At 40.0% G+C, this 13,952-nt stretch overlaps 1 protein-coding gene across 1 annotated transcript in view; it reads right to left on the bottom strand.

Annotated features, from left to right (window-relative positions):
- Positions 1 to 13,952, bottom strand: part of DICER1 (dicer 1, ribonuclease III) — a 71,825-nt gene that overhangs the window by 35,248 nt on the left and 22,625 nt on the right. Inside the window, 9 exon segments of the mRNA XM_081829992.1 lie at positions 2,269 to 2,741; positions 3,934 to 4,102; positions 6,121 to 6,281; positions 6,718 to 6,852; positions 7,841 to 7,971; positions 8,985 to 9,147; positions 9,766 to 9,885; positions 9,887 to 9,953; positions 13,631 to 13,731. Of these exon segments, the coding sequence (XP_081686118.1) occupies positions 2,269 to 2,741; positions 3,934 to 4,102; positions 6,121 to 6,281; positions 6,718 to 6,852; positions 7,841 to 7,971; positions 8,985 to 9,147; positions 9,766 to 9,885; positions 9,887 to 9,913 (1,379 nt within the window). The 5' untranslated portion in view covers positions 9,914 to 9,953; positions 13,631 to 13,731.

Below are 13,952 nucleotides of genomic sequence, written 5' to 3'. Positions count from 1 at the left end.
GTAGCTACATCGTCTACAGAAGTAGCTATGATTTATTTTTTTAATTAGGAGAGGACAAAACTGCCCATGTATCACAATAACTTAGACTCCCATGAAACTGTTCACTGAGGGTTTTTCCTCCTATTAAATTGATGGAAGGAAAGAATCTAGATTTCAGGAAGTTTTTCTAAGCTTATTAAAAAGCTTACTGGAACAAGACCTCTATTGTATATTTAATTAGCTGCCCATAAAGTCAACCCTCAAACCGCTCTTGATTCATCATCCAACACTAAATTCCAGCCCCATTTTATGAAAGTTGATCACAATTAATCTGATCCTCAAAGTCAATAGAAAGTAACTGATTGATTTTTGATAAACCTTTTCAGGCTAATATTCCTGCCATGAAAACTGGCACATCTCTACACTTAAGAATGCATGTAGAGAAGAGGGAAAAGAAGAAAATATGCCACTTCTTCTTTCTAAGCGCCATAAAATGTATTTAATTCTTAAACCATCCTGTACGGGGGGGCAGGGAGCATGTCTATAACAAGGCCTGGAACTGTACTGATATTAAACTTCTCTGACCCCTGAAATGCCTTTTCCCCCATTCCAAGAAATAATCCTGATGGTCAGGCTCTCCCTGGTCTGTCTCCTGGCCGTCTTCCACATGGATTTTTAGCGTTCTCTGACACCCAGGGGCATTATGACTGCAGAAGGACCTGGAAACTAGGAGGCAGGATATCAGGATTCTAGAATTGTCTCTGCCACTGCCTGGCAATTTAACTCAGAGCAAATCACTTTTCCTTCTGAGGCCCTTTCCCTTTTTTTTTTTTTTATAAAAATAAGTGGACTGGATTAGATAGTCAATGAGTCCCTTTCCAACCTTAAACTTCTGATTCCAATGTAATTCACTACCTAAAGTTATTTTGCTTTGTATTCATCATAGAGATCAGGCCCAATGACTATGAAAATTACCAGACTAAAAACTGCCAGATGACTACCCCAGAGTCCAATTTCTCATTACTCCAGTCAGTTTTCAAAGCCCCAAACAGTCAGAAGCAGTTTAGGAAAAGAAAAAAAAAAAAAAATCCCAAATTACCACAGGAACCAAAGCTGAATTTCTCCTCAGAGATCACTACTTGCACAACTGGCTCTCAGAGATCAACTCTGGCCAATTAGTGGGTCTCCTAGAGAAACAGATCATTGTCTGAAGTACAAACTAAGGACCCTTTCTGGCTCCAACATACTACAGCGTCTATACACACACGAAAAGAACCATACACTCCACGACCATTTGACACAAATCTGCAGGACAGCTCCTCGGCAAGGTCTATGTTCAGGAAAAATCAACTTCCACTAAAGAAGCGGGTGGTCGTGGAAATCCACAGCCTAACTTTGGATGATGCACTGTCATCTTTTGCCAATATCCTCTGATTTCTTCTCTAACATTCTTATTTTCTTCTGATTCCGAAAATTTTAATATATAGTATATGAACCAATCCAAATTGCAAATCCAATTGTTCTGAACTTTTTCCATTTTGAACTTGCAGACATGAATCAATATTGGTTAAGATAAAAAAGTTAACACCACCACCAACAAAAAGACAGCCACAATAATTCCTAGATAATATTTATCCTAAGATTATCTGAAGGAGAAAGCTTGGTGTGAAATGCTCAACACAATGCCTAACACATAGTCACAGATGAACCGTATCTGAATTGACTCTAATAACTAAATGCAAAACAAAACAAAAAATGTTTTACCTTAATGTAACTTCATCTTTCTACACTTACTCTCTATTTTAAAGATTTTTTTTATTTATTCGAGACACAGAGATAGAGAGAGAGAGAGAGAACACGAGCAGGGGGAGAAGCAGAGGGAGGGGGAGAAGCAGGCCCCCCCTGCTGAGCAGGGAGCCCGACGCGGGGCTCGATCCCAGGACCCTGGGATCATGACCTGAGCCGAAGGCAGACGCGTAACCATCTGAGCCACCCAGGCACCCCCTTACTCTCTATTTTAAATGGATTAGAACAGATTTGCATCCTCCAAGAAAAAAAAAATCCCAGGTCCTGTCAAATCTAGCCTTTCAGGAAAGCTACAGTCATACAAACGTCCTCCCTGAAGATTCCAGCACAACATTACACGTGAGGTACGATGGTGCCAAATAGAGAACACTCACCTAAGCCTTCTGCCAGGTTCAAAGCTATTATTACAGCACAGCACTTCACAAAACCAAAATTGCCCCCTCCACTATGGGAAAGGATGCTGGTTAATCTTAAGAGATTTACCTGTTTAAGACAACGGCCGTGTATCTTCTTTCCACAAAAATGATTCCACATAAAATATTGGTAAATGGAGAAGGAAAATTTGTCTCCGGCTTTTCTTTTTCTTCAATTTCTTCATCCTCATCATCATCCTCAGAATCACTCCAAGACACATAATTATCCTGATTCCTATTATTATACCACTCAACACTTTCAAACTGCTGCCGCTCATACGGCTTATATTTGCGTAAAATTTCAAGCAGTTTTATTACTTTAGGAGTTACAAATTTCAGGTCAAGTGAGGCAGGAGAGAAGTGCTCTTCACATAGTGCATGTATTTTCCTCAGGAAGGTGTCTGTAAACAATAGAAATTTCCTGTGCAGCTCCTCTTGTTCATGTTTGATGTATTTCTGCAGTTCTCTTACCATCATTCCAGCTACCTTATCTGCACACCAGGGGCCCAGAACCACCAATACCGCACGACAGTCTGACAGGATCTACAAAAAAATGTAAAGAGCCAAATGCTAAACAGTAATCATGTAGCATTTTCATATGAGGCTTAACTAGGATTTAAGTTGTCTTCAATCTGCCCCTTCAAAATAAATTTTCCCTGCTAATATAAACACTGAGGTCAATTCCTCAAGCTTGGGGGGCGGGGGGAAGAATGGCCAGTGGTCTTTTCAATCTCTACTTTTTCATATATATATATGCCCAGAACCATCCTTTTGTTTTCCCCAGAAAAAATAATAGAAAATAAAAGATGCAACTGTATAAGGTTAATAAAATTTAATTTCAAGTCTGTCATTAGTTACAAGTAGAACTGAGTCATTTACTTCCAGGTAAATATGCAAGGAATTATGCAGCAGAGTAATTTTATTTTAGGTATCTAAGAAGAGCAAGTCAACCTTCCCTGCACCTTACACCCAGAGCGCCACATCTTACAACTCCAGCTCCGAGCAGAATGTAAACCCACAACGAGGCTGTAACCGAGGAACTGTCAGCTCCGCAGGCAGGTGAAAAACAAACTGGATGGAACAGAGACTTAATAAGAAATCAAGGACTGGAAAGAGTCTAGGCATTGCTGCTCCAGAGCAAATCAGCAGGAGAGAAACTGAGACTCAGATTCAACACTGTTGTTCACAAATGGCTGCAAAGTCCTAGGACGATGGGTCTCAAATTTTAATGCATCGGGATAACTGGAGTACTTGTCAAATCTCAGAAAGCTGGACCCCTCCAACAGGCAGGGCTTTAGCAGGTGAAGGATAGGACCCCTAATCTGCTTTTCCACCAAGTTCTAAGGGGGAACGCAGACACTGCTGGAGTGCCCACTTTGAGGACCACTGATCTAAGGGATCTCCTCCCAAAGCTGTGCCACTCAGGAACGACGGGCTCAGCTCCAGTTACACACAGGGTATTCGCTCAGTCCGAGGGTTCCAGCAGGGACTAACTCACGACATGAACCCCAACCCATCTCCTTAAATCAGGGAGGTCTATATTTAATTATCTGTTGGGTAACCGTAAACTCAACCCAACAGGATCTGTCCAATGAAAAATGTCCGAAGAGATAAGAAGATGAGGCCTTAAACTAAAACACACAATAGCCTCATTAGAAACATGTTTTCATTTCGATATTAAAAATAAACAGAAGTCTTTTAATTATGCTTTCTCTACTTACTTGTACACGCTTACCTGTTTAGAAATTAAAGTAGAATCTCTTTCTTTCGAATGCACAGATACGTTACAGTCGTTGATAAAGTGAAGTGCGTCCTCTAGCTCCACCAGCAGTCTGCCATAGAGGCCACTTCTGTCCGTGAATGGCCCACAGTCTACCACAATCTCACACGGTTGAGAAGTGTATCTTTAATGGGGGAAACACAAGTTGTCACTGCCACCAGAAACTCACTTCAGCACGCCGATCCATTATGATGTGTCTAATGGGATCACAGGCAGGCTCGCAGTGGTCTTCCGAACGGGGTATTCACTTTTATCTGTGCCTGTGCTCGCTTGGAAGGCTCAAGGAACGACTGCCTAAGGCTGACATTCAGAGAATTTTGTGAATCTTGTCATTACCTTATTATCTCAGGATTTTAGGTTTAGACTTTCAACTTTTGCCTCCTTGGGCATCAAGATACTCAAACAACTCAGTAATGATCACTTCTCAGAAGCAGAACAGGGATGGAGGGGCAGATCCTACATGGAAAGTGTTATCATTAAATCTATCCACTTCCATACTATTTGAAATTTTTCCCATTTGCAAATGTCTGTTTTATTTTAATGTGTTTTTAACGTATCCTTGTAAGGAAAGCTCACCTAACTTTCAACCACTTATGGTATCATCTTTGGATCTCTTACGCCTTTCATAAAATATGACAACTGGAATAGCACATAGTATTCTACAAGCACTAACAATGATTAAGGAAAAGAAATATACTAAAGACATGGGGCGCCTGGGTGGCTCAGTCATTAAGCGTCTGCCTTCGGCTCAGGTCATGGTCCCAGGGTCCTGGGATCGAGCCCCGCATCGGGCTCCCTGCTCAGTGAGAAGCCTGCTTCTCCCTCTCCCGCTCCCCCTGCTTGTGTTCCCTCTCTCGCTGTGTCTCTCTCTGTTAAATAAATAAAATCTTTAAAAAAAAAAAAAAAAAGAAATATACTAAAGACATATTTAAATACTACAGTTCTCCTTATACTCAATCAGAATTTATACTTAAACAGAGCCAAACTTAGAGAACTAGGAAGTACCAGATTCAAGAGATCACTTATCAGTTTTACTTAAATGCTCTAATACCTCTACTTCTGAAAACTTCAAGTGTACAAGCCCACCAATCTAATTTGGGGCAGATAAAAGCAGAAGTACAGCCTTTTACTTCCATCTCAGATCGTTTGGGCTCAAGGGAGTCAAAAACAACATGTCCAAAAGGCCCTGAGATTTGTACTTCATATGGCATTTGAATCCTTAAGTTCCATGAATCTGAAACATTACGTTTTCATCTCATTCTACATGGAGAACTTTCCCCAAGTTCCTATTAAATGGCAGGCACACGGCCATTTTTAATGTGACTGAGCATCAAAGAATCCCTTGAAACCACCGTCAATGCCATTTTCCAGGATCTGGGAGAGTACATGACTCACCTGAATTTACACAGCTTCCAATTAGTGGAGCCAATACTTCAAAACCCATCTGATTTAACTCCACATCCTGATAAATCAGCTTCTCTAGTTATTATAACTGTTCCAAGAACCAGCACTTGATAATCTTTAGCCCTGCTAAAGACTGTATCTCATAAGGATGTAAGGATACTTTAATATGAATTGAATTATATTTAAAAACCTATTTATTTAGGCTCCTTTCCACCAACTCAAATCAGAAAGTGCATACGTGTGCACGTTCTACTGAAACAAAATAGCCACCTTCTCAAAAAGAGACAAACCTAGAAAGCATACACGGTTTTCTCAGACACTAACACCCATTTTCAAAACTACGGGCTGTTTCCAATCATTTTAAAACATACTATAAAATAATGAATTCTGTCAATAAGTGAATGCTCTTTCAAACTATCCCACAGGACACTTAGGTTGGAACAACCAAGCACACATGGACAGAAAAGAACACAAATTTCCTGTCCGAGTTCCAGGTCCTCGCCAATGTCTGCAAACAGGGGGGCCCGAGCTTCTGCAATCTTCTCTCGGAATGAAGAAACCCCTCCATCTGCTGCTCTGTGTGGAAATAAGGTTAGATCCTTGCCCTCGCGGGCAACTGTCCTGACAGAATTCTCCAACTTGCTTTGTTCCTTGCGGCAGCCATCTGTTCACTTGAGCGGGCGCCAGCCGGGAGAGCCTACGGGAGGGAGGGAAGGCCGCCGAGCCCCCAGCGCCTACCTGTCCAAGACCACCAGGTCGGTTGCAGTTTCAGCATTACTCTTCAGAATTTTCTCCAGTTTCTGGATCTTTTCTTCCAATTCCTCAGGATCACATTTCCCATTTAAAATGGAAGCAGTGAGTCCCAAAATGCGAGGACACGATGGACAATTTTCACAGAGCTAACACAATGAAAGACACGGACAGTAAGGAATTTGTTCTGCACAGCCAGCACAAGAGAGACGTTAACAGGTTGAGAAGACGGACGGATGCTACAAACACGACTCACGGAATTACTGTAGCTTGTTAAAAGGCCTGTTTATCAAAAAGGCACATTTAAATATGCTATGAGAGATTATATAATTAATTTATCAGATTATATACTTCGTTTATCTGTATCATGTTTAAAATTTTATTCCAGATTTAGATTTACTACAAGTTATTTACGATAGTTCATTATAATAGATTTAAGTGAAAATTAATTTAATATTCCGTTATCCATACACAGAACAAAGTTCCCAAAACTGGTAACTAATATTACTGCCTTTGATATGTAAAAACACTGCTTATTCTCAGTAATCTGACTTAAATTAAGACTGATAAAATCTAAAAATTTACCTTCATAATTTCTCGGTAGGGGTGGTCTAGGATTGCAAGATGACACTCATCAAAGACCAAAAGGTTAATGTCTGACAGTGATAAGTAACCATTTTTCAAAACATTCAAGGCGACATAGCAAGTCATAACGAGAACCTAAAAGAAAACTAGCATCAGTATACAAATGTGCCTTTCACCTGCCTGGATACACTTAGACTAAATCAGATAATGGAAACATTATGTTGTGGGTGAGAATTAAGAAATTCATTAGTCAAAATTAAAACAAAAATGTTAAATGTATGGAAGCTTATACTTTGGAACCAAGAAGCAGAATTAGGAAAATATGGAAAGAGATTATGAGAAAAAAAAATCCTTGATAACAGAGACCATGTTTTTATGATAAATCTACTAAATCTACTTCAGGTTTTCAGGTTCCTACAGCCATATGTTGACTGATGTGACCTATCAGTCTAATTAACTCCCAAAACAATTCACACCATGTTTTCCTCTTTTTTCCCATTAAACTGACAAGGTTTTCTGGAAGAAAGCAAAGACTCAACATTCTTTTTTATGGTGTCATCACTCATCAGTGTGTGGACACTGAAGTGTTTTATTGATGAAAACTCAATCCCACAGACAATCCCTCAATCCCACGAGACATACTCGTCACTGCGGACTGCTCCCGGTCGGTGAGGAAGCCCCTTTCAACCACTTGACCCACACACACCCAAGAGCCCCTCCACACATGCGGCTTCCACAGAAACGGGTCAGTTAGAGGAAGTCTCTCAAAGACCCAAAGATCTCAACCAAGAAATGTCTCCAGTTTCAAGACCTTCAACCCAAGCATAAATTTTCTGAAAAGCAGGCTATCTACAAGTTGGAAACAGGTCATCAGAAGTTGTGTTTTTCAAGCAAGTAAATCAGTCATATTCTCTTCTATGAAGTAAGACAGCAACATACATGACTCTTTATTTGGTTTTGGTGTGAGACCTCCAGTGAGAAAGAGGGTGTAAGGGCTCGTTTCTAGGCTGACAAAGTACAGGGAAGTACAGGGAAGTAGAGTTTTCAAGGCTACAGGTGATCTCATGAATGAAGCCAAGGACTTGCAGGGATTTCAAAAGTGAAATTTCTCTACGAGTCTTACCTGGTGCTTAGTAAACTCTTGGTTCCATTTCTCTTTTGTCCAAGATGCATTTACTTCTAGGTCTGAGTATTCCCCAACCTTGAGATCTGAATGAGTTCTGACAGCTGACACTTGTTGAGCAACCTGGTTTGCTGATTACAAATATAATACTCCATGTAAATATGACAAATCTTATCTAGTTGGCTCTCGGACTACTAACGATTAAGACAGCTAAGGAAATCTTTATTATTATATATCATACCTAACCCCCAATTCCTTAGATAGCCAATTTAAAATCCTATTTCCAAAGTTATCCTCCAGAACGCATTTACTAGACTCAAGCCCCTACCCCCTGTCATTCCCTTCAGAGAACCTTATACCACCTTCCTTTTTTATGGCCGATTTCCCCAACCTAAGAATATAACGGTATATTATATTCTTGCATAATATAAGGCTAGAATGGTAACTACTCCAGATCCACCCCTCCTGTTTTCTTCAGTAAAATCAGATCGTTTCACCAAGAAGTAAGACAGTTTCATATGTATTTAAAGTACATAAGAACATCACATGCCGAAACAAACTAAAAAAAAAAAGGAGAGCAGTGGCAGGGTTATATTAGTGCCCTAGCAGCTTCGGTCCACATTTTATATTCTTAATATATAATCCCAAACACATAAAAACCAGTATCATAAACTCTTACTGAATATCTAACTTTTAAGAAGCATCTAACTTCCCTTCAATAACTGGCATAGCAAAATCATAAGTCAAAAAGTTACTGATCTCATAATCAAGCACCTTTTGACATACTTTACAAAGCTAAAACATCAAAAACAAAAATAATTGTCATGCCTTAGATTAGATGATGTTCCAAGAAGTCACTCAAGCAAAAAATGCAGAATCAGAATTAAATGCAATTACATTTAAGGAAAAAGCTGAAGTTTAACCCCTGTGGAATAAAACAGCTAACACTTAAAAGAGGCATACTATCAAGTTAAGAGATAAGTCAAAATGATGTTTCTGCTACCAGAATTTCAACAAATACATTATTTCTCAAACTCTCTACACTTTCAACAATCTAACTTAATGCCCACAGAGAAAATGTGCTTCACCATAAAATCTCATCCAATTTCCTCCATGCAATTTCATAAAATAATTTTTTTATTACCAGAGTTGACCAAGAACACCGTCCTTTTTCCATTTCTGCTGAAGTCTCCCCTGATCTGATAGGACAGCTCTTTAGTGAGTAGTACTGCAATAAACGTCTTCCCTGAGCCAGTGTTTAAACAGACTATGGTATTATGATCCAGAGCTGCTTCAAGCAGTTCAACCTAGAAACACAGTGGGGGAAAAAGATTATACACTTCTTATCTAAGTACAAAGTTGGGAAAATTGGATTTTGTTTTAATTCAGGAAATTTCACTGTTTTCTACAATCTCCCTCTGATAAATCTGCCAAAAAACGGACTTCCTATATCTGTACATTCATCACAGGCATTAAAATGCCCGTTATCGTACAGCTGTGTTGTGTAAAGATGCATGGAATGATATTTATAATTTCTTTAAGAATTATTTTTGCAGGGGACAGAAAACTTCTCAAGAAGAATCTGAATGACTGAGTTTACAGGCCAGTTCATGGTTGTTCAAACCAATCTCAATTCCTACCCAGCTCATGAGGACAGACATACCCAAGTGGGTATTAAGGAGCAGTGAGGTTTTCAGAGGGAAAAAAAAAAATAATGAACTTCACAAATAAAACTATCAAATCAATTACCCGGCAGATGTTAGAAAAGAAAAGGACTATTAAGAACAAAAGTATTTGGAATGAGAAAATTAATCAGAAGAGGAGAGCCTGAAAAGGTAAATGGGTTTTATATAAGTCGTGTCAACTATATGCTAATTTATTCCATTTTAGTGAAAATGCCCCAGTATTAGTGTTCTCATTAGTACCTGATATTTTCTTGGCGTATAAATGTTATCATGAATTGCTTCTTGTTGCCATGGCAGTCCAAAGAAAGGACCCATTGGTGAGGAGGCAGGGGTCATGAGCTGCAGGCCTGCCATGCTGAGGGGCTGCAAAGCAGGGCTTTTCATTCATCCAGTGCTTCTTTCATTGCATTTTGCTCTAGCACAGCTTACTACAAAAGGGAAAAAGAATACCATTACACCACCATGCAGGGTTAAGAACAAAAGAAAGCACAGAAACAAGAGAAACATAAGAATATCATTCCTATGGACCCTTTCAAACTTTTCCTATAATTGTTTTAGCTTTTTCTTGATCTAAGAGGATCATTTTAAAAAGTCAAGTGTTCTACACTCTCCAACCCAGCAATTCTACACCTAGAAACTTATCTAAATGAGCTAGGCGACTACACAAAGATATAAGTACACGAACACGTATTGCTGCATTATAACTGGAAAGCAAGAAAACGCTTTCAAATGTATTAATAAAAACATGAGCTATGTAAATGATGGTACAGTTATACAATGGAATACCCTGAACCCTTGAAGAAAACCCGTATCTATATTTAGTGATACAGAACTATGCCTTTTCTGATATACCTTTAAAAGAAAATACGAACATGATGCCTTTTTAAACATATACGTATATACGAAACATGTCGATATGTGCATAAATATATTTCAAACATTCTTTGTCAATTCTTTGATGCCATTATTGATAAACTTATGAGATAATGGACGGAAGGCGTTTAGCAATGTGCGTGCACATAAGAAAGATTCAAATGCCTGCCAACATTTTGTCATTTTATCCATAGCCCATAAACACACAAGGTCTTTTTCTCAGTTGACAACCTATCACAGTGGCACAGCTGACCAACTATTTAAATATGTTTCTTTAAAAAAATTACACACATCCTAGATAAATTCAGACAGTGCACCATTCTGTGAGTTTTTCATGGTACGTAAGCACTCTTCTGTGTTTCATGTATGCTTTCCCAAAGATAAATTTGATTCTATGAAATGACAGACTAAACCTGAGTCTTTTTAAAACTCCTAACCTGCAGATAGAGGGTTAGAGTCTCAAACCTCACCATGAACGTCCATCAGCTTTCTGACTGCCAGCAGAATTGACTTGCCCCGCAAGAAGGTTTTCACCCTCGTACTGCTTCAGAGTGTTCACTGTTAACACTCTATGAAACTGGAAAGAAAGAAGCCCGCTCTTTGTTCCTTGACAAGTGAATCTCCCAACACGTGAAATGTACAACCATGATACAGCACAGTGATTCAAATTGTCCCACCTAATCCAACAAGGAGTCTCAAGTGTAGTCTCTTTGAGGCGCAGGCACGATACCAAGTCCTGATTTCAGAGATGAGCTCAGCTGACAACAACTCAACATCCAGCTACCAGCAGTGTGATCTCAAGTAAGCAGTAGGGGGCACGGGGCTGCAGGGGGCCCAGGACCTCAGCAGGGCAGGTGCCACCAGACCAGACAGCACAACCATTCTCATGATCCTTCTCAGAGGAAGACGACAAGCCAAGAATTCCAGAGTCCACTCTGACAGCTACCAACTCTGTTCTTCATGAGACACAAGTGCTCTTTCTCTACTCAACCAAAGCCCCAACAGCCATCTTTTGACCCCACACTTGGCGTTCACTTTGCCCAACTCCTAGGCCCACTGGTCGCACACCCTCAGGTTCATGACTCAAGCTTTTTACTCTACAGGGCTGCCCAGAACCCAGAGTTAAACCCACTTTACCTTCCGGAAACGCAGCAGGTCATTCTGGAAGCCCATGGTTGACACTGCAGGCACTTCCCACCTGACTACCGTCCTTGTGATACCTCTCGACATCTTCGTTACTATAGGCTGCCTACAGGAATTATTTATGCCCAAGGCTGACCCACTCGCTTTTCATCCAAGCCAAATACTAATCCAAGACCAATCCAAAACATGGTGCGAAAGGTGTCAGGAAGTAAGCCTAAATCCTGGTAGCTGAAGAGAATAAAGCAGGAAGAAGGCAGCAATGTAAATCCCCAAATACCTCTTCCTCCACCTCCAAACACCATGTACAGCCAGGAACCCGCAAGCACCCCTCTCCTCCTGCCACTGTCACCTCTGTCCACCACTTCTTCTCATAGGGATAATAGTGGGAATAATAATAATTAATTACTCCAGAGAGACAGTCTAAAAAAGACTACTTAAAAAATAGTCTATTTTTTAAAAGGGAATCTATAGTCTTCAAAACTGCATAAAATACAAAGAAAAACTACAGGTATGTTCCAGATTAAAGAAGACTACAAAGAGACACAACAGCTAAATGCAGTGAGTGATCTCAGACTGGGTCCTGGACTGCAGGACAACACCAGAAATGGCCTCACAGAGCCCCTGATAAAACTGTTCAAGTCACTGAAGCTGATAACTGCACTATGGCTGTTTAACAAAGTATCTTTATTCCTAAGAAATATACCCCAAAGCCTCTAGGGGTAAAGCGCCATGAGTGTACGCAATTTATTCTCAAATGGGTCAGAAAAAGAAACCACATACAGGCAGAGAAGTGTGCAACCGGTAAAGCAAATGGGGCAAAGCACGTATTCTTTGTCCTATGCTTACTCTTTTAACTTTACCATACGTTTGAAATTATTTCCCAGTAAAGACTTTTAAAAAGTAAATAAACAAAAATGACTGGTTGGACTGGGATTTCCTTGCATGCGGGAGCTATAGGTCTCACACACTTGGGTCACCCGCTGTGCCAAACCACACCCAGAACATGGCAAACAAGCAGGGCAGCTTTGTAGAATGAAAAGTGTCATAAAAACCTTCCAACGGGTTGGCTCAGTCCATTAAGCGTCTGCCTTCGGCTCAGGTCATGATCTCAGGGTCCTGGGATCAAGCCCCACATCAGGCTCCCTGCTCAGCGGGGAGCCTGCTTCTCCCTCTCCCCCTGCTCGTGCTCTCTCTAATAAATAAAATCTTAAAAAAAAAAAAAAAAAAGATTTCCAACAGCTTCTGTCTGCCTTTCCAATTTTATGTCATCTTGCACATGTGTGCACAGAGACACACAAGTACACACCTGATTCTTCACCAGCACACGTGCTCCCTAAGAGCAAGAGGCAGGTCACATTTTCTGTAGCTCTTCAATTTCCTGCTACAGTGTACCGTATATACGTTTACGTAAATATCTGATAAACTCAACAAGAGATTCATGAGTGTCACACAACAACGTATAGAACAGAATCATCACAGTCCAAATGCTATTTCTCTATGTTTTGGAAATCCACACCCTCTCCGTTTCTACTCGAGGTGAGGGCAGGGGGTGGGGGGTGATGGGCAGGAGAGGACCTGCAAGGAAATGGAGGACAGCAGTTGAACCCTCTCAATGAACTTCTCCATAGGTCGTAACAGCTAAGTTAATCCTCCTTCATTTCCTATACAGTGGCTGGCCCCAGAGTTAGGGAACACAAACCCAAGATGAAAAAATTCAAAAGGTAATCCAATAATGTGAAAACAGAAAAATCTACAATTATGCCAATTTTTATTTTCTTTGACATGTTTAAATAGATTTTTTTTTTCTTAACTTGGTCGTAATGAAAAGTTCTGAATCCCCGGGTCAGTAGAAGTCCTGTAGTCTCACAGATGAGCTGACTATTGGTTAGCTGCTTTCCCAGAGCCAACAGACAACTCCCCGTGACTGTTTTTCAATCACAGATTTTAACTGTCTGGCCAGACAATTTACATTCATGAAATCAGTGAAGTTGTTTCATAACTTCCATATATTATTCACTCAGAAATAATGGAGGAAAACACACGAATAAACTCTCTTCCTCTTTCCAAATATGATAAATCACAGATTTACCGTTTTAATGTTTGAGATCTCTGTGTTGCTGTTGTCTGAACTGCATTTTGACATTGTGATAGCAGTTTATTGGGAAATCACAGCATGCTCAAGCTTCTGCTCTAAAAATAAATGCAAAAATAGCCAAATGTAAGATTCCTGTACTTAAATGGAATATAAACACATCTACAAGAAACCCCTATTGATATGAAGAGTTAAATACAAGGCTATTATTTTGTATTAAATTTTAAACGAAAGACATTTGGGTTATTTTAGAATACAAAGTCTTACTCTCTAAAACAACAAGAGAATGAGCTGCAACAATAGCATGCCTAATTCCTAG

The sequence above is a fragment of the Leptonychotes weddellii genome, chromosome 9 (assembly GCF_054177405.1).
Source record: "Leptonychotes weddellii isolate Sample4059 chromosome 9, ASM5417740v2, whole genome shotgun sequence".
Lineage (NCBI taxonomy): Eukaryota > Metazoa > Chordata > Mammalia > Carnivora > Phocidae > Leptonychotes > Leptonychotes weddellii.
The sequence above is the reverse complement of the archived record's forward strand: the minus strand, read 5'-3'. Positions and strand labels throughout refer to the sequence as shown.